The sequence below is a fragment of the Zeus faber genome (genome assembly GCF_960531495.2).
Source record: "Zeus faber genome assembly, chromosome: 9".
Classification (NCBI taxonomy): domain Eukaryota; kingdom Metazoa; phylum Chordata; class Actinopteri; order Zeiformes; family Zeidae; genus Zeus; species Zeus faber.
This window is the reverse complement of record NC_137197.1, coordinates 27,724,622-27,745,116: the sequence shown is the minus strand read 5'-3', so window position 1 is coordinate 27,745,116 and position 20,495 is coordinate 27,724,622. Positions and strand designations below refer to the sequence as shown.

Sequence of the window (20,495 nt, the reverse complement as noted above, 5' to 3'; positions counted from 1 at the left end):
AACGGTAACAAGTGCAATGCTGCCACCCATTGGTAAAAAAAAAATACTACAACCAGATGTCTGGTCCCAGAAATTTGAGCTGAGATTTATAAAACATTAAAGTTATGTAAAAAAAAACAACATAACCACAGCGCTTTTCACCCGTACGTGCAATGTCCAATAACCCAAAGCCTATACTGGTCTCATGCTGCGTTCAAGATAAATTGAAAATGGCAATTGTTATATATAGGACATTTTCTTTATATTGCTTCTTGAGAAATCCCAAATTCATTTCTACTCATTGACGTGCTTCTAGTCAAAGTTTTTGAAGATGACGGGATGCATCGGTGAGTGAATATTTCAAAATAATCAGCTGGGGTCAAGTTCACACTTCACATGTATTATGAATTATGCCATCCAACATTGGAAAAAAGAAATACTTTAATCACTTGAGTGAATTTATTTGTCCAAAACACAAAACACTGCCCTTCTTAAATCATTACAGACATTTTACAGAGTGGGGGAAAAAAAAAAACTGACGAACAACACAGTGCACTTCTTTGATCAAGTAAACCTATATGACTGCATAGGAACGGTGAGCGGGTGGATCTCCAAGCCGTAGCAGACACGGTTTGGTTCAAACGAGCCCATCAGACAATCGTTCAAGTGGGTTCCAGGTTCATTTTCAATACTCGAGGCCGAGGGTCAAGAGCTGTCAGGTTCAACCGTAGTGTCGGGCAGCAAAGCCCGTTCCTCCACTGCCACCACGCGGGGGGACGCGCGGAGCGCCAACAGCCTTTAAAGTTTCAATCCGTGAGATTGTTTGTGTTGGGTGGATTACAATCGCCGAGTCTCAGAACTCCATTCCAAACCGCAGCGTTTTCTGTTTTTTTCCAAAATCCGAGTTTACCCAAGATGGTCACTTTGTTTTTTTTCTGGAGAGTACATGTATGCCTTTCTTATGACTGATCCGTTTGGGTTTTGTTTGTCACTTGTTCTGTTTTGTGAACGTTCATCCATATCGACAGCGACAGCGACCGCGACTAGCCTGACTGGTGCACACGTCGGGAAAGGCGGCGGACCCCGCCACCAACACCTCTAACGGCATGGATTAAGGAAACACATAGAAAAGCTGTTTCTGGTGAAGTGTCGGGTAAAACAAAGTATCAAACATTCCATTTTTTTTTTTTTTTTTTTTTTTTTACAAAAGAATCTTATGGATCCCACTTTAATTCAAGCCACTTCTCCGCTCCGTCCGCACAAGGTCACCGTTCCTCCCGGCGCGGGTCGGTGGAGTCGGACCCCGCCGTGCCGCTGTCCGACTCCACCTCCTCCTCCTCGATGGCGAAGTGCGTGTCCGCGGAGGAGGAGCACAGCGAGCTGACGCTGCTCTGCTCGGTGCACAGCGCGCACGCCAGCGGGGACAGCGCCCTCCCGTCGTGCGGCGCGTGGGCGTGAGGAACGGCGGGGGGGGGCGCGCCGCGCGCCACCGCCGGGAACGGGAGGCTGGGTTTCCTTGGCAACGCGCCCCACTCCCGCTGCTCCTCCTCGTGCACCAGCCGCGTGAACACGTTGATCCTCCTCTTTTCCCGGCGCTTGGAGCGGAAGTAGCAGAGCATGATGCCGCAGAGGAACACGCCGTAGAAGGAGACCACGATCAGGATGTACAAGTACGCGTTGCCGTCCCTTCTCCCCGGGTGGGAGCTCCCGTGGGCGTTGTGGTAAAGGAACAGAACCTCGGGTGTCGTGGAGTTGTCTGACGGGCCCATGGTTTTAGTGCAGAACCCCCAACAGCCTTTCTGGAAGCCAAAACCAAAAACCACATTTACAATTGAGGATTTTTACGCACGGTTTGCGCACGCCGCGCCACGACGCACGATACTAAATAACACCCAGGACCAGAACCCCGGATGTCGTGGAGTCGTCTGGAGGATTTTAATGCGCGCCCTAAAACGTTTTCCACAAACAAACGTTCCTATTTTAAGACGTTGGACCATTACGCACAAATTACGCACGCTTTTAACGCACACAGCACCACAGGTTTAGAATCGTTTAGAAAAGCCTGGGTGTCGTGGAGTTGTCAGAGCGATCCATGTTGCAATGCACACGCTTAAAAAAAAAAAAAAAAAAGTTTTCCGAAAAACACAAAAGTTTGGCATTTTGATGCGCAAGTTACGCAGGCGTTACGCGCACAGTACCGCGGGTTTAGTGTTTAAAAACACCGAAAACGGAACAGTGCATGACCAGTGTCAACTGGCTTGCAGATATAAGATATAAACATTATTTAAGATGTAAATCCACTTTAAGTGATATTCACTCACCAGAGGGAACTTCTTGGGTTCATGCAGCCTTCAGTGGGTATGGTTACTCGCGTGTGCGCCTCTGGAGTTTGGCAGCGCACGCAGGCGGATGTGAGTTTTTATATGGAGACCGCTGGTGTCATGAATCACGTGAGCACGTCTTTTTGGTCTTTTTTTTTGTTGTTGTTTGGAGCGTGAGGAACAACCAGATAATCTCATGAAAAAAAAAAAAAATATGATGTGAATTAAAACAACCTGCCAATACTTTTATTTCCAATAGGAACAATCCCATTAGGGGTGAAATTCGTACTCGGACCTTTTGCCTCAGTAAAAGTACAACCACTCGGACACAGAAGCAAAAGTACTTCTCAAATCCAGTGTCCAGATATAACAAATAAATGCTTCAGAAAGTGCTACTGTAACTGCTCATACATATCCTCATTTAAATTTCCCTTGAAAAATAGTGTACTGTAGGTGGTGTCATAGTCATTTACAAGGATATGGGACCTGTGGAATCATCGATCAGAATCCTTCAATTCGAAAATCTTAAATTAGTTTGATAGATCCGGTCCCTGAATTTTTTCCCCAACTTGAAACGGCGCTGCTGCGTTTCAAATGCTCTAGAATGACAAAGCATAGATATGTGCTTTGAAAGGTGTAGTGTTTTAATGATTACTAAAAGTCCCCGAAACGAAATATGGTGAAGTATAGATACTTCAGTACAGTAATGCAGTACTTGTTAGTTTGCACAGCCAAGTCCCCAAGTGCCCCCGTAAGGCCTCCAAATCCAAAGTTTGCGGTGGGTTTTTTTTTTAACTGTCTTGCTTCTGTGATGTTCACATTGTTCCCCGGTCTTTTGGAGACGTTCATTTGCGCCTGCGACATGTTTTGCCCACGCAACACGTGCATGCTATCATTGCTCCTTGGATGACTTTTGTGAGCATCAGTTGTGACAACCAGGACAACGATTTGAGAGAAACGCCTCCAGAAACCTATCGTGCTTCTTGATGCGATGGAGTAGCATTTACAGTAACAGCATTTCTTCCGTTGCGTGTTCTATTCCCAAATGATGGATGTCTGTCAGACCTCCTCCCCTTCTCTGACCCTGACGCTGCCAGAGGCGAGAGGTGTGGGAACAGTCGGAACACAATCCTCAAGTCAGTGACCGGATTCGATTAGTCTCTATCGGTCATTGGTGCTTATTGAATAAAAACCCGTCTTGAGTTCATCCAGTTTGTTCCGCTGACGTAGTGAGTTCAGCCTGTGTCTGACAACTCGTCTGCACTTCAATGAACAGCAGCAATAAAATCAGTTTAAAAAATAAATAAATAAATCATAAATAAATAAATAAACATTTCCAATGACGAGAGAAGACCAAAATGAATTTTATTCAATTTTCCATTCGATCATTTTGTCCAACCGATTTACAAATAAATACATTTTGTTGTTTCAAGGCAGACTCCTGCAGGTAAAGGACAGGAGCTCCCAAAAGGGTCTATTGATTATTAAATACAATACGAATAGACTTTTGATACATTTAGATGCGCCAGTGATCAACATTTATTAATTATTTTGAGCAAATGACAAGTCGAAAAAAATTATTGTCGAGTAAGAACAGAATGACAGCTCTGTGTGAAGGTACAGAACTCGTGCTGTTTTCATTTTTCATACTGTTTGTATTAAAACAAACAACAACAATAAAATCCAAAAGACTAGAAATCCAAATGTGAGGAAAAAGGGCGGCAGGTGTCACGCCGTGAGGGAGCACGACCTCCGTGTATGGCCACGGAACGCACGCGTCCTCTCCGGCGCATGTTCTCAGTCAAACGCATGCACAAGTTGACTCTAATAACAGAGCGAGGCTATAAATGGGCAAAGGCCTTGACGATCAACGCTAAACACACACACAAAGACACACACACACACACACACACACACACAAACCAATACACCCCCAAACGCATTGAGACGGAGTTCGGTTCCAAGTCTTTTCCCTCTGTGACCAAAGCGTCCTATTTGGACAGCGGTGGTAAATTCTCAGATTGTGCAAGGTTTTATTTTCCCAGCGTAGCAACCGTCACGCGGACGTCACACCCCTAAGCACGAGCAGATTGGTGTGTATTTGCTGTAAAAGATGGGACAGTACGGCGTGTTCTACCTGTAGGGAAGCACACTTGAATGGTCATCTTTCTTTTCTGGACGTTTTAAGACCACCTTCCTCTGGCCAGACAGGGCGTCTACGTTTCGCAGACGTCTGCCCGTTCGCCCTAGGATGACTTTTTGGGAGGGGGAGAGGGGGGGGCGGTGTATCCCACGAGTATGGGAGTTCAAGCCCCCCGACTGCGGGTGGAAAACCAAATAAACCCGCTCGCTAGTACTCAAAACAAGTGCACGACAAAAGAAAAAGTAAACTAACCGAAACAAAGCGTTTCCTGACCAGCAGGGAAGATCCAAGGCCTGTCGCCGGGCGAAACTTTAGGCTTCAGGCAAGAAGAGCGTGGAGCCAAACCCGGGACTGAGATACTTACACCAAAGAAACAAAAAAGACGTTTAAGAAGAATGGAATCATTTGACGCGTTTCATCGACATAACTTCATCAAAGCAAGCGACTTGTGGGGTTTTTGTGGCCGACTCAAGACGCCAATTTTACTTCCTCCTGCCCTCAAATGTTCCATGGTGGGAGACAGCGATAGACGCAGAGCAGATGTGGATCCTCGCTGACACAAAACTGCTGGGCAGCGTCAAAAATGGAGGGTAAAAGGGAACATGGCGGCCGCCCAAAGATGACGATAGATACCCGCCGCTCTTGACAGACTTATGATTTAAAGGCTGCAGCCGCACCATTCACAAGATTTTAGAAGATTTTATTTTTTTAACAAGAGATTCACGAAACATTTTGACCCTCGGGCGCTTGAAATCGGTTTTCTTTGGGGGGAGGGGTGAGCAGCAGGGAGTGCCATAGAAAAGTGTGCCGAAAAATAGCATTTTTCCTTTACTGCAGAGATACACTTTTACAAACTTCTTCTTCTTCTTCACAACTTAAAACAAAGAGCTCAACAGACCCGTTCTGTTTCATAACCCAAATCTGGAAGGAGGAAAAGTCTCTGGGGGCCAACAGGCCCCTGAGCCGCTAAAACCGGGAGAAAATGCAACGCAGGGCAGGGAGGTGTCGTGGCGGTTCCCCTTCCACACGCCTCCTTTTAAAAGCACTTTGTTAGTCCCCGAAATGGCGGCGCGTTCTCCGAATTCCCTCCGTTCGTTTTTGGTCAGAGGAGAGGACAAGATTTACCTGAAAGTTCAATTGAGGAATTGGGCAGGAGCAGCGCCATCAGAGAAAGGTGGGTGGAAGGGTGGGTGGGGGTGGTTGGTGTTTCTGAGCTTGCCGCTGGTGGCTGGCTACTTCCCGCCGTACATCCTCTCAATGTGAACCTGGTAGTGCACTTTCAGCTCCTTGCGCTTGAGCTTGAACGCGTCCGTCACCAGGCCCGTCTCCGGGGTCCAGGGCTCCGGGCTCAGGTGGATCTTGCGTGGGATCTCGAACCGCTCCAGTTTGGCTGCAGCAAACACACAGATGCAGTTGTGGTACTCCTCGACTGTGTCAAGTTTACCTACCTACCTACCTACCTACCTACCTACCTACCTACTACCTACCTACCTACCTACCTACCTACCTACTACCTACCTACCTACCTACCTACCTACTACCTACCTACCTACCTACCTACCTACCTACCTACCTACATACCTACCTACATACCATTCTACCTAACTATCAATCAATGAATCAATGAATCAACCTACCTACCTACAACTACCTCCCTACCGACAGCACCTACCTACCTACAGTACCTACCTGCCTACCTACGACCTGCCTACCTACCTACAGTACCTACTTACTTACCTACCTACCTAACTAACCACCTACCTACCTACCTACCTACCTACAGCACCTACCTGCCTACCTACGACCTGCCTACCTACCTACAGTACCTACTTACTTACCTACCTACCTAACTAACCACCTACCTACCTACAGTACCTACCTGTCTACCTACGACCTGCCTACCTACCTACAGTACCTACCTGCCTACCTACGACCTACCTACCCACCCACCTAACCACCTACCTACAGTACCTACCTACCTACCTACTTAACTACCTACAGTACCTACCTACCTTACCACCTACCTACCTACCTACCTAACTACATACCATTCTACCTAACTATCAATAAATGAATCAATGAATCAACCTACCTACCTACCTACCTATAACTACCTACCTACCGACAGCACCTACCTACCTACCTACAGTACCTCCCTACCTACCTAGCTACATACCATTCTACCTAACTATCAATCAATGAATCAACCTACCTACCTACAACTACCTCCCTACCGACAGCACCTACCTACCTACCTACAGCACCTACCTGCCTACCTACGACCTGCCTACCTACCTACAGTACCTACTTACTTACCTACCTACCTAACTGACCACCTACCTACCTACAGTACCTCCCTACCTACCTAGCTACATACCATTCTACCTAACTATCAATCAATGAATCAATGAATCAACCTACCTACCTACAACTACCTCCCTACCGACAGCACCTACCTACCTACCTACAGCACCTACCTGCCTACCTACGACCTGCCTACCTACCTACAGTACCTACTTACTTACCTACCTACCTAACTGACCACCTACCTACCTACAGTACCTACCTGCCTACCTACCTGCCTACCTACGACCTACCTACCCACCCACCTACCCACCTAACCACCTACCTACAGTACCTACCTACCTACTTAACTACCTACAGTACCTACCTAACTACATATCATTCTACCTAACTATCAATCAATGTTCAATGAATCAACCTACCTACCTACCTACCTACCTAACTACCTAGCTACCTACCCCTCTACCTACCCACCCACATATGCACTAAACAAAAGATGTTCCTCAGTAAAGCTGACCCATCAAAACCATCCACGTCGTGGCCCAAGCCGGAAGCTTGACCTCCAACCTCCGCTCACCTGCCACAGCGGCCTCTGTGATGACCCTGAGGGACAGCTCTTCCATGGCGGGGTTTTGGCACAGCTCCTCCCACGAGCCCCGGATGGCATGCTGCTCCGCCAATGCCAGCAGCTTCTTCTGATTGGGCACCACAAAGCCAATCACGTACGACTCGTCACTGGACGGGTGAAAAAAGGACGGTGGGTTGATGTTTACCGTATTAAAATAAAAGTATTAGAAGTGTGTTTTTTTTCAGTGACACACACACACACACAGACACAGACCTGTTCGCGTAGGCACATATGTTGTCGATGAAGGGGCAGTTCTTTAAAATGGCCTCCACCTTTCCGAGAGAGACGTACTCTCCCGCCTGCAGCTTCACCAGGTCTTTCTTGCGGTCTGGAGAGAGAATATGTGAGAATGACAGACGTAGATAAGGGGAGAAACGGTCGGAAGTAACTATTTTCTATCCACTCGTCTATAGACGCCCGTTCTGTTGTACTAGATAAAGGAATTCACTTAGACTCATGTGAACAAAATGGCGGCGGAATTCTGGGAAGCCAGGTGGATTACAGCGGTAAAGGGTTCCTTGGAAGACGACGCACCAGCCTGATCGATGGAGGTGAAGTGGCGGGGTCACGTGGAACAAATCTCAGGATCCCAATGCATGCCAGATACCGACCTTGTTTTACTTATCAGATCTTTTAACCCCAAAGATTGAATAAAGCTTGAGGTGTGCGGGAGTCGCTATTTTTGATGCATCATTTGTAAGCTATGTCACAGCCAAGAGTCATACCTTCTGTGAACTAGTGAAATGAGTTAAACATAGAGAACTTGGAATGGGACTTGGACCGGTGATTGGGTGACTTGGATTTGTACTCTGGCTTAAAGGAAAACTCCGGTATTTTTTTAAGATAAGCCTTATTCCTCCATTGTGGTGTGGGGGTGGAGTGGTTTAAGCAGCCACACCTGGCTTGGGTCTAGGTCATTGGACCCGGGATCAGAGATGGCTGTACGCATGTTGCTCGTCAGAGCATTGATCCAGAGAATGGATTCAGCCGACTACCGCACAATGGGGCAATTGCGAGGCCAGGGTGTGGTTCCATCCATTCATCCATCCATCCATCCATCCATTCATCTCTTCTCACCGATGATTTTGAGGCAACCATCTGGGTGGATTTCTCCGATGTCCCCTGTGCAGAACCACCGCTGGCCGCATTCGTCCACAAAGAAGTCTGCCTGGTTTTCAGCCTCGTTCTTGTAGTAACCCATGGTCACGTTGGGCCCGCCGATCACAATCTCTCCCCTCGGGTGGGGCTTATCGGTGCTACGGTAACCACCTTCAGAGAAAGGATTAAGACAGGGTTTCATTTTCAAAGTGAAACTACGGCAAAGCGGCTACACATGGTTGGTGCTGAAGGTATGATCCTGCTTTCTCTGCTACTACTTCTCGACCAGAATTATAGAAAGATAGTAGGATGTTGACTGGAAAAACTGAAATATGGTTGGTAAAAAGAAGATTTTCAAGGGAGAAAAGCGCCGCAGCCGATCTTTCCCCTGTGCATCTAACTTATGCAAGTCAGTTTGTCTGGTGACATGTGTATGAAGTGCTGGTGATGGATCACGCACTTACCTTCCAGCCAGTCCTTGAGCTTGATCTCACAGCAAACCAGCGGGCCTCCCACTCTCCCGGTGCTGTAATCCCACACTGGAAAAGACACACAAGCATAAGGCAACGTATGAGCATCAATGATAATCAACTTTTGTCTCCATGGAAACCCTCCTGTCTCGCTATGGTAACCCCATCCCAATAGAATGTCCACAACATGTTTTCCCGGCTCAAATGGCGGCAGTGGGGAGTGGTGGGCAGTGGGCCGCGGTGTTGGGTTTAGCACTACAGCACTTGGGAACGGCTCGGGACGGTTTCCATTATTTCACAACTACGTCTGCGACAAAATCCAAAGATAACTGGGAGATTAGTCATCTCAAGGGATGTAAAACATCATGAGGTTTAAGCAAAATAAAAAATGATTTTGCTTAAACCTCACGATGTTTTTCACTTTCCTGTTTGGGAAAGAAGGTCTACACCTTTTTAGAACCACTTTATCAAAACAAAATGTATTTTTCTTTATAACTTGCAAACTGATTTGGTGAATGATGAATTCACCTCACACCACAACGCACGCAACAAGTTATTCCAACTGGACTAGCGGCGTTTCTTTTTCCATAACGCTCGAACCTCCTGTTATATGTAAACAAATGATGCACCTCTTCCTCCGCTCCGACCCGCGTTCCATCCATCATCGAACCGTAAACCCTCCCATCCGCTCTCCCAAATCCCCAACTAAACAACCCCTCCACTCCCTCATGTCGCTTTTATCTCAGTTTCCAGTGTTGAAGGCTGGCCTTTCCCTCCTCCCCCATCATGGAACTTCTATCTCCCACAGAATTCCTCCTCGTTGACGCTGTACCGAGCAAAGGGTCACCTCCCCCGACACTCACGTAAAACACTGTATTTTGAATCTAATGAACTGGATATTTGTGGAACAGTTGCATTTCTCCATTGGTCTTTTTACCCCCTTTACCCCTTACATTGGCTGATGGAGCCGGCACCGCAGGTCTCCGTCAGGCCGTAGCCTTGGCCCACGGGGCAGCAGAGGCAGACGTTCATGAAGCGCTGAGTGGTGGCAGAGAGCGGCGCCCCGCCCGACAGCAGCACCCGCGTCCGCCCCCCCAGGAGGGAGCGCACCTTACGGAACACCAGCCTGGGTAAAGAAGCCAAGGAGCAGGAGGTTGGTATAAATGTAAACAGGCACAGATCCCTAACTAAGTCCTTAACTGCAAGATTTGTCCGATACAGAGTACCGATCGGATCCTTCGGTTATACTGAACCGAACAGAGTAACCCCCATCAGTTTTTTAGGGTTTATAGAATATAAGGATTCACACCATATACCTGATTATTATTAATACATTTTTTCTCCATTAGAGACATCAAGCATGAATTTATATGTCAAAAAAAGCATAAAGTAAAGTCACTTTTCTATCGTGTGTACAGAAAACATGAGCGTACTTAGTGAGGTACAAATATAGGAGTGATGAGCTTGAATCTTGCAATTGGATAGAGGAGTAGAGCCCAACAGGTGGATGCAGGGGAGGCGGAGGGAGCACAGCAAGCAAGTAAGCAGGCAGCAAACCAGGTAGGGAAGGAGGCATCGGCTACTTAAATAGGCTGGCCTTATAAGGGCATGGAAGCATGTGGCGCTATCAAGCTTTACCGGCCATGCAAGCAATGTATCATTTTTAAAGCACAAGCAGGTTGGAGATGGAGTTAAAGCATCAAGAGGAGAGGAGAAGAGGATGAGGACGACTGTGGAAGATGCACTCCTGTTTAGACAGTGGGATAATACTCCCAAGTGTTTGCGATTCAGCTTGTATGGCTTTGGGTAAAGTATGTCTGATGTGCGATACACCAAAACCATTAACTGAACGTGTGTTTGCTACATACTTGTCACAGAGCGGCGTGCTGTATCCTTTGGCGAGCTGCTCCAGTTTGTAGTTGTAGGCCAGAATGAACAGAGTGCGCTGGACGGAGTTCATCTCCTCCACCTTGCTCATCACGTTCTTGTAGATGCGGTCCATGATCTCCTGCAGAAAGGACAGACAGGCGGATAAGAAGACAGAAGACATTCTGGATATGGGGAAGGACGTAGGACAGGACAGGCCTACATAACTGGCACCCTGTGGGTCACATTAGTCGCGTGACCCTTTAAATATATTTCAAGGTTAGCAATGAACTGAAATCACACAGATCTGACTAGTGATTCAAAACAAAATGTGACCAATTTCTTCAAAATGTTATTTGGTCATTTTTAAATGTAAAAATATTCTGATCTGATTTGCATTTCCTGTTTCATTGTTTCACCACTTTAGCTGCACTGCTTCAACAAAGAAAATAGCTTGTTGAATTTGTTTGCCCCCTAAGCTCGCAACTGAAGGTAGATTATTCGCCCTTATGGGGGACAGGGGAGAAACAAGAAAGAACAGACAGCAGGAGGTGAAAAGTGCCAGAGGGGTCAGCGGGAAACGTAACATAATGAAGATGAGCAGACACATATAGTGAGAGCTGGAGAAGTCGGGGAGATGAGTTGGAAAATGTTGGCCACCGAACCCCATCTCTGGCCATGTGGAGCCTGTCCAGTCCGAGCCCACAGCACCGGCCGTCCCCAGTGCCTAATATGGCGTTTTGGCCGCAGTCCAGTCCTAAGCGCTTGGACACCTTGGTGTGGAAGGTCCAGTTCCACAGATAAAAGACTCGGAGGAGTTGATAAACACTGGCTCTGCTACAAACACACAGCGCGATCACTGGTCTCTGGTCAGATACGCAACACCAAGCACGGCTTAGGCCTGCCCGGTGCATCTGGCGATGCGGCTTCTATACAAGATCGCATAACGAGATGTCTTTTGACTTTAAAAGGGCAGTTGGAAGTTTACAGACCATTTTCGTCATTTGTTTGACTGAGCGAGATATGTCCAGTTAAGCCTAAGTCAAATCCATTTTCATAGGCATTTATAATACTTACAGTCTGCAAGCGCTCCAAGTTTAATGGCACCGGTTAAGACACCAGTTTACTCATGGTGGAACAGACATTTTCAAGCCAAAAGACGAGTTGAGAACAGGAAGAGATTTGCGTTTGCGTGCTCCCCCGGCCTGCAATTGGTCCAAACATCACATCATCACACCATGTGTCACGTTTAAACTTTCCCTTTTAGAGTTCATGACACACACTCTGCGCCCAGAGTGTAGTGACGACGATGTTCAAGGCCATGGTTCATTTGTCAACTTCCTTCTTGCTCAAAGTATACTAACTACTTGGTACTTAAAACTAAAGAGGGAAGGAATAAGCCTTGAGAAGGCACACACAAGGAATTCCCTCTCTATGATGGCAAGACATTAATAGTTATAGTTATAGTTATAGTTATAGTACAGTGGTACCTCGACTTACGACTGCATCTACTTACGACGAATCCAAGATACGAGTAGCGATACCCGCAAAAATTTGTATAGACTTGCGACCGACTGCTCCAAGATATGACCGTGGAAATTTGCAGTCAGTCGGCAGGCCACCTACATCGTGTGTGCCCGTAAATTTACTGTGTTTGTGCTGTGTATTGTGTTTATTTTCACCCTTCACGATGAGTCCTAAGAAGAAGGATGATGGGAAAAAGAAAAAGGCAATGATTCCCATCGAAACTAAGAAGGAAATCATAGAAAAAAATGAGTGTGGTGTATATGGGAAAAATTGCTTCGACATACGACTGTTTTAACATACGACCGTTCTTATAGAACCAATTAACAGTCGTATGTCGAGGTACCACTGTATTACTGTATTACTGGCCAAGATGTCGGAGTAGCCATATTATGTGAGAGCCATTAGGTCTGCAGGAAGGCTGAAAAGATCCCGTTAAGAAAGAAATAGTGTTTGGAATAAATCATATGGCGAGACTTTACCAGAAGCTTTATCTATGATTATGTCCCTTTATGCAAGAACAAGCGCATCTGCGTCTGCTTATCTGCTGATCTGCTCATGCTGTAGCGTAACAAATAGACTGAAGGAGGACAGAACACACTGAACAGTTTGATATCACAACGGAACGGAACGAGTTCTCAAAATAAAACTTTGTGATGGGGAGACGCACGTTCCCCCGAGGACTTACAGTCGGGCGCATCCAAAAAGTACACTTATAGCTCAGGGGTGTCGGCGTTTTCGATATAACAGTGATTTGGTTTGCTTTGGGGATTGGGTATTGATATCCTTCAAAATGGCTTCTCTTGCTCCGTGTGACTGAACTCTTGAGTCAGTTTCCTGCTGTTTAAAGGACCTTGCTTGGAAGGGGGGGGGGGGGGCACTTCATTGTCCAATTCAGCAGAGTATCTTTGCTGGTCCGGCTTACGTTTCACAGGTTGAAAGGGCACACACAACAAACCCTAAATAACAGCTGCTCTGTGAGTGTGTGCATGTGTTACTGTGCGTGTGTGGGCACATGGCAATAACACAAGAGAGTGAGAGAGACAGAGGAAGTGGACATGGGATTCACGCAGCACCCTAATATCATAGCAAACAGTTTGCTTGTGTGTGTGTGTGTGTGTGTGTGTGTGTGTGTGTGTGTGTGTGCGTGCGTGTGTGCGTGCGCGCGTGTGTGTGTGTGTGTGTGTGTGTGTGTGTCGTGGGGGAAAACAACACAGGGCTTTCTCACGTTCTGTTTACAGCTGTGAATGGTTCCAGACACTGGGACCCCCCTGCCCTTTCCACTACAACCCCAGGGGCGATGTGGTGGTGGTGGTGGAGGGGGGGTGGGGGCAAAGAAGGAGGGATGGGTTGGGTTGTGCCTCAAGGCGTGATAAGAGGAGGATCGAAGGCCAAGGTGGTTATGGAAGAGAATATTTATCCATAAGGAAGAGTAAACAATGGGCTTGCATTGCTCACGGCAGCAAATCAAAGCCTCAATCAACACGGGAATCCTCCCATTTCCTGTGTCTTTAGTGAAGCTTTTTGCGACTTCCATCCAGCTTCAGCGGGCTTTTAAATTAATTAAAGTCCTCGTCTGGCAAAGAGAAATGTCCCATAATTACCTACCTCAAGTGTTTCTGCGAACTAGAATCCACCTAGGGCAGAACTAAATAGTGTCTGTACGGAAGGTTAAGCTCTAAGTTTCTTTTTTATGGTGGAAAATGATTATCGGCTTCATTTAACCTTCAGCTCGGAGCCCCTTTCTTGGGGCTTTCATCAGAAAGCTGAGACCCCAAGGAGTAATTTGAGATATAGCTTGACGCTGTAAGTAATTTTTTTCCATCAATAAAAATGTATTAAACATTATATTTTATGATTGCGGCTGATTAAATGATTAATAATTTAAGTGTGACTTTGAACATTATGCTCGTGCTTAATGATGGCCATTCCTGTGATCAGTTATGTGTGATTAGTTGCATCAAGTTGTGGGTTGAGACCATTAATTACTCTGGTACAACTCCTAGCCATTATTGACCACTCGAGAATGATACAGCTCATGACCTTGAAAAGCACTGTAGAAAAGGTAATGTACTGTATGCAGTACTGTACTGTACTGTACTGTGCTGTAGGCAGTTTTCTGAAAAGGGCTCAGAAAAACCCGTTTATCTTCAATGCACCTGGACATCCCATACATTTTCTGAATGGTCTGGGCCTCTAGATTCTGGGTCTAGAGTTTCATGAGGCTGTGATTATCCTAGAGGTGACAATAGGTCATTTTTATACAGAAAGGTCAAGTTTTAAAAATGCTGTCATCACATTGAAATGGTTACTACGAGGCCGTATTTCATCACACATGAATTCAATTGGGCTCTGTGCATTCACGGCAGCTGTATAGCCATACCCCATTTCTACATTTCAATGACTGTTTAGGTATCACAGTGTGCAGAAATAGGGAAAATAAATAAAGTTAAAAATAACATGTTTTCACAGCATGCAGAAAACGGTGTGTTTAGGACCCTGACGCTTACATACCCTATGCAGCTGATATATGTCAGACATGGCTGTAAAGGTGAGACTCTTGCGGTTCTACTGCCCAATTTCATTCACATGTCTCGATGAGAGGTCAAGGGACCGACTTTGGAGCTACGCCTGCTTCTCAGCGAGCTAGCATGAAATGGTTTCCAGCTTCGTCTGGAAGTCTTGTTTCCGCTGATACCAAAGTTTAAACTCGGCGTCTGTGTGGGAGCTCGTCACACACAGACGGCGCCGTGGACTCGGTGGCGGGTCCGTCGAGCTTAACAGGTTAAACAGGTTGTCTCATTAAGATAAAATCACAATCGTCATGACATAGTGCTGCTAGTTAGTATAGTGCTGCTAGAGAACATAGTGCTTCTAGTTAGTATAGTGCTACTGTACTAGTTTGCATAATGCTACTAGATAACATAATGCTACTAGTAGTGTATAGTGCTACCAGTTGGCATAATGCTACCTGATAACATAGTGCTACTAGTTAGTATAGTGCTTCTAGAGAACATAGTGCTACTAGTTAGTATAGTGCTAATGGATAACATTGTGCTCCTCGTTAGTATAGCGCTAATGGATAATATTGTGCTACTAGTTAGTATAGTGCTACTAGTTAGTACAGTGCTACTAGATAACATACTGCTACTAGTAAGTATAGTGCTTCTAGTAAGTACAGTGCTACCAGTTGGCATAGTGCTACTAGTTGGCATATTGCTACTAGTTAGTATAGTGCCAATGGATAACATTGTGCTACTAGTTAGTATAGTGCCACTAGTTAGTACAGTGCTACTAGATAACATAGTGCTACTAGTAAGTATAGTGCTACTAGATAAGTGCTTCTAGTAAGTACAGTGCTACTTGTTGGCATAGTGCTACTAGTAAGTATAGTGCTACTAGATAAGTGCTTCTAGTAAGTACAGTGCTACTTGTTGGCATAGTACTACTAGTTAGTAGAGTGCTACTAGATAACATAGTGCTACTAGTAAGTATAGTGCTACTAGATAAATGCTTCTAGTAAGTACAGTGCTACTTGTTGGCATAGTGCTACTAGTTAGTATAGTGCTACTAGATAACATAGTGCTACTAGTTAGTATAGTGCTACTAGATAACATAGTGCTACTAGTTAGTATAGTGCTACTAGATAACATAGTGCTACTAGTTAGTATAGTGCTACTAGATAACATAGTGCTACTAGTTAGTATAGTGCTACTAGTTAGCATAGTGCTACTAGTTAGCATAGTGATGTGTACTGGCATCTGATTTACATCAGACAGTTTTAGAAGCCGGAGTCGGCCATGCTGGACACTCTCCAAGCTGCTTCAGATCCACAAGCGAAGCGCAGTCGCCGTGTGACTGAACTACTGCCACTGAGGCAGACCCCAAGAGAACAGACAGGAAGGTTTGCCAAGAGGAAAGTGGTTTAAGAGCAAGGAAAAATGAAAGCATAGGGTCAAGGAAACTGAGGTTTTTTTAATATTGTTAACGTACCGGGACGGCTGCCATCAAAGTGGGCTGCAAGACGCTGGTGTCCCCTTGACTTCCTTTTTTAATCTTGGTCGACTAGATGGAAGGAAAAAAGTGAAAAGTCAACGGCAAATTCAGAAACTCCTTCCGACAAAAAGGGTTTCTTACGTGTATTTTATACTCAATTCTATAAATCAATGTTGTGTGAGACCAAAGCTTAGCGGGAAAAACAGGAAAGGGTGTTTTTCCTATAATTCCGCTGAAACATACTCTTGCCGGAACTCCATACAATGTTTCCACAGAGCAATTCATTTCTAGGCCCTCGGTGTTTTAGCGGAGCATTTTCTGGGGGGGGGGGGATTCTTTTCAGCATATTTGGCAAATTCAAGAAACACAGAGGTGAAAGTACCACCAGTCGTCTTGTTATGGAGGGGCTTAAAAACCTCACCTGGTCGGCCAGGGTCTGGGGCGAGGAGTAGCCGATCCTGCAGCCGTGGGAGATGCTCACGAGCTCGGCGCTGAGCTCCAGCACGTGGGCGAGCGGCAGGTAGCCGATGTAGGTGTCCTCCTCGCTGTGAACCCAGAAGAACCCACCTCAGCACCATTTCTCCTTCATGCTTAGAAGTATCCAAAGTGGTGTCATCATATTGGGGTGGTTTGGACGAATTGGAATGGCCTTTCTCAGTCATGGTTTAAAATAGTCTCAAACTTGCCCTAGGAAAATTAGAGCTAATCTAGGTCTAAGTGGAGGCTTAAATTTAACCTGGCCAGAGGCAGGTTTATCTTCTGATTTATGGATTATCTGGACTATTTCAATGATGATGAGAGACCAGCACCGAGACCAGACAGAAGGGTGGTTATACGCAGGAGCTGACTAGTCCTTAATTAGTCTCGAACTTCCTCGTCTAGAACAAATTAATCTTAAATTAAGCGACGTCTCAGAACGGCATTTTTTTAATTCTGGAGGATACTGGATTCTGGAGTAGGATTACTTTAGTCCTTATTAAGATCTAACCCCATCTGCCAAACTGTCCTATTATGTTGAATCATGATTTGCAAAAAGTCATTTTGAATTGCTTGGAGTTTTATCTCGCTTTTTCCCCGAACAAAAGTGCATCTTACTATCTGACCTGATGTTGTTTTCCTTTCTTTTCTGTGAAGAGGAGATTGTAACGGGCCTTAACCCCTTATGACCTTCAAACCCTCCCAACCCTCCCGCCCCTCCCTCCACCACTCCGAGTGAGAAGAGTGGCTTTTCCAAGAAGTAGAAATGTAAACAATTCTTTCCCTCGCATGATAGCAGCGCTGCAGCCGCCCGGCCAATGAGACGCCTCCGTCTGCACGTGCTCAAAAAAGGCTCTGACCAGGGACGTCTGAGACCCGGTAGATCATGTGGGAGTCCCGTCTTACCCCCACAGTACGATGCGATAGTGTCCGTCGTATATGAGCGATGGCAGGATGGACCAGTTAGATTAGAAGAACTTATTTTTCCCCAGAGTGCCGATATAACGCTGTCTGAACTGTTCATCGCTGCTCTGGAAAGCCTTCCTCATGGATACACAACGTGGGGTCGACTAAATGATATTCCTCTGTGAACACTAGAGTTGTACCGTATGAGAAAGAGATTTTAAAAGGGACAGCAAAACACTAAACATTAATAGCTCTTAAATGTTTCATGTTATACATTGTATATAGCAATAATAAAAGGACCTTCCATAAACACATAAAAGCTTTTCTGTGTGTGTGTCCTTTTGATGAAAGTCGACAGGAAACACAAAATATCCATTTTACTTTCTAAAGTGAAAACCGAAAACCGCGATCTGACACGTATCTCCTCCTGTCTCATTCCTCTCTCATTATGTGCCACTCCTCCTTCGCAGGCTTTTATCCTCACGCGCTCCTCTCCCCCACGAGTCGGTGTAAAATGTATAAAAACACATTTAAAAAAATGGTTTTTCCTAAAAATGACATGAACGTATTAATCTATATTCACATGTGTCTTAGTGTATTTTTTCAACATGCTTTGAATAACCACATTAAATAATAAATAATCACATTTTATTTAGAACTACTTTTTGCAATTGCGCAGTGCATTCAAAGTGTAACATGGGCTATGCTAGGGTTGCCAGTCAGCAACTTCCTGATTCTAGTTACATTTGAGGTGATTGGAGGAAGACTCAATAAAACCCTGAAAACCCTAATAAAATGCACGGATTGCAGCCATTTTTTCAGTATGACATACAGTGTAAAGACTGTGTGACAATATTGTAAGCTTAAAAAAAAAGGAGATTTAGCATGTTTTTTTTTAAGGCTTAAAAGTTTTCCTCATTGGTCTGCATTTAAGCTTAGTGAGAAGCTGCAGCAGAATGGTAAGTTACTCGATCGTAAAGTGCAAGTTTTAGCGAGGTTATACTACAAACAGATAATGATAGATTATGGGTATCAACATTTTGACAAGACCCGGATTGAATAATACCAAATCTATCCTTGGAAGTCCTGGAACGGAATACTCTCCTCTTGCCGACATGCCACCCTGCAGTACGCTCTGCCTACCACAAGTTTGGGATCCTCTCGGCCATGCCCGTGACCCCAGCGACGATATTGCTGTGGGAGATCATCACGCCCTTGGGGATGCCGGTGGAACCGCTGGTGTACATGATGACCGCGATGTCCGCCGGCAGCGCCTGCTGGTGCCCTCGTGCCACTGAGCGCACACATAAAACGAGGAGGAACAAAAGGAGTTGCATCAACCCGTGAGCTACCCAGTTCTTTACGCTCGGCAGAGAGACTGACAACCTCCGAGTGCTCAGGCACTTAAATTTGAGGTTGATCCAACGGTCGATTGTTTTGCCGTGATTTTTTTCTAGCCTCTCATGCAAGTTGACTTGGAAAAAAGCGGCTAAATGAATAAATGTAAATGTAAGTACACCAAATACTGAATACTGTACTAACGCAGAAGGACAGCAGCTTACAATTTGTGTGTTGCGACCATGTTACGAATTGTTCATGAAGTCTTTGTTAAGTGAGTTGAACATCAACACCCATATACACACATACTGTATGAAGGCACACAAAGAAACACTTTTCACAGACAGAGAAACAAATGACATTTTCTCACGACTGTTCACTCACAGAAAAACAATAAAGCGATGAAAGCTTGGGTCAGGTTAATCTCCAGTCGGTTAATCTCAATCGCTGTAGCGTTAAAGCAAAACAACACATAGGGGAGAGGGGCGAGAGGAATGGCACACGGCAAACGGTTACTCGAGGAAATATCCCGAGCGCTGCCGGTGTCAGACAGAGAGCGTGACGGATGAAACCGTTTACACAGCGATGGAAAGTTAGCCAGCTGTGATATTAAACACGCTGCCCGCCGTTCTGTAAACCTCCTTAAGTCTTTTTGGCACCATCAGTGGAGAGCGTGTGTCTTATTAGGCTGCCTCTCCTGTCTCTGGCTTAATTTTTCTGACTTGTTTTCTATCTCTCTCTCTCTCTCTCTCTCCAGAATCTTTCCTTTTTCGTCAGCGGTTTCCCCGCTTCCTCCGGACTTTGTAAGTGTGCATTTGTCTGGCATGGGCTCGTCACATGCAAGTAGGGTCCCGTACAGCTGGAAATGAGTGTGTCTACAACTCTGCGTTTGGATGTTGATTCTCAAATGTAAATCTTCCTTGCTATTGCCCCCAAGCTCCTTCGACCACTGACCTCGGCCTCCTTCGTCACCTCGATGCTTGATATGGAAAAGTGCCCACTCCTAATCCCGTGCACGTGAGCCTTAAAGGCTTTTTTATTTGGTTTCAGCCCTGACACGGGGCATGACAAATATGTCACGTCTTACATACATTGAACTGTAAAGCAAAATTCACTTTGGGTGTCAAAGAGGACCTTTAACCCCTCTTGCATTGCAAAAGGGGATTAGGAATATTCATTACGTCGGGTTCATTATGTGCGCCCAGGAAAAAGGGATAAGAAATTGGAGTAAAGTTGAGGGCATGGTTGGGTGCCGGGAACCTACAAAACCAGTCACAAGCCCCGGGTAAATACAGTACTTCTCTGTGTCTCCCCACTGTCTGGACAAACAAAAGCGAGTCAGCAAAAACTGCCTGGTGAGTTTTCTGACTACGCTGGTGTTAACTTTATTTAAGAAATAAGGGACATTGGCACTGAGTGCAGGAGGAGAGGGACAACGGACGTGA

General features: G+C 45.7%; 2 protein-coding genes across 2 annotated transcripts in view; both read right to left on the bottom strand.

Annotated features, from left to right (window-relative positions):
- Nucleotides 1–436: 436 nt before the first annotated feature.
- kcne4 (potassium voltage-gated channel, Isk-related family, member 4) lies at nucleotides 437–2,605 on the bottom strand. The gene is made up of 2 exons (XM_080007502.1): nucleotides 2,301–2,605; nucleotides 437–1,778 (listed from the first exon to the last, which is right to left on the bottom strand). The coding sequence occupies exon 2, from the start codon at nucleotides 1,746–1,748 to the stop codon at nucleotides 1,245–1,247; it is 504 nt and encodes a 167-aa protein (XP_079863628.1). The 5' UTR covers nucleotides 1,749–1,778; nucleotides 2,301–2,605; the 3' UTR covers nucleotides 437–1,244.
- Nucleotides 2,606–3,659: 1,054 nt separating this feature from the next.
- Nucleotides 3,660–20,495, bottom strand: part of acsl3a (acyl-CoA synthetase long chain family member 3a) — a 34,838-nt gene continuing 18,002 nt past the window's right edge. Inside the window, exons 6-15 of the mRNA XM_080007469.1 lie at nucleotides 18,856–19,006; nucleotides 16,751–16,874; nucleotides 16,327–16,398; nucleotides 10,812–10,951; nucleotides 9,897–10,069; nucleotides 8,938–9,012; nucleotides 8,453–8,644; nucleotides 7,589–7,703; nucleotides 7,325–7,482; nucleotides 3,660–5,833 (exon numbers count right to left, since the gene is read on the bottom strand). Coding sequence (XP_079863595.1) covers nucleotides 5,676–5,833; nucleotides 7,325–7,482; nucleotides 7,589–7,703; nucleotides 8,453–8,644; nucleotides 8,938–9,012; nucleotides 9,897–10,069; nucleotides 10,812–10,951; nucleotides 16,327–16,398; nucleotides 16,751–16,874; nucleotides 18,856–19,006 — 1,358 coding nt within the window. The 3' untranslated portion in view covers nucleotides 3,660–5,675. The remainder of the gene's footprint in view (nucleotides 5,834–7,324; nucleotides 7,483–7,588; nucleotides 7,704–8,452; nucleotides 8,645–8,937; nucleotides 9,013–9,896; nucleotides 10,070–10,811; nucleotides 10,952–16,326; nucleotides 16,399–16,750; nucleotides 16,875–18,855; nucleotides 19,007–20,495) is intronic.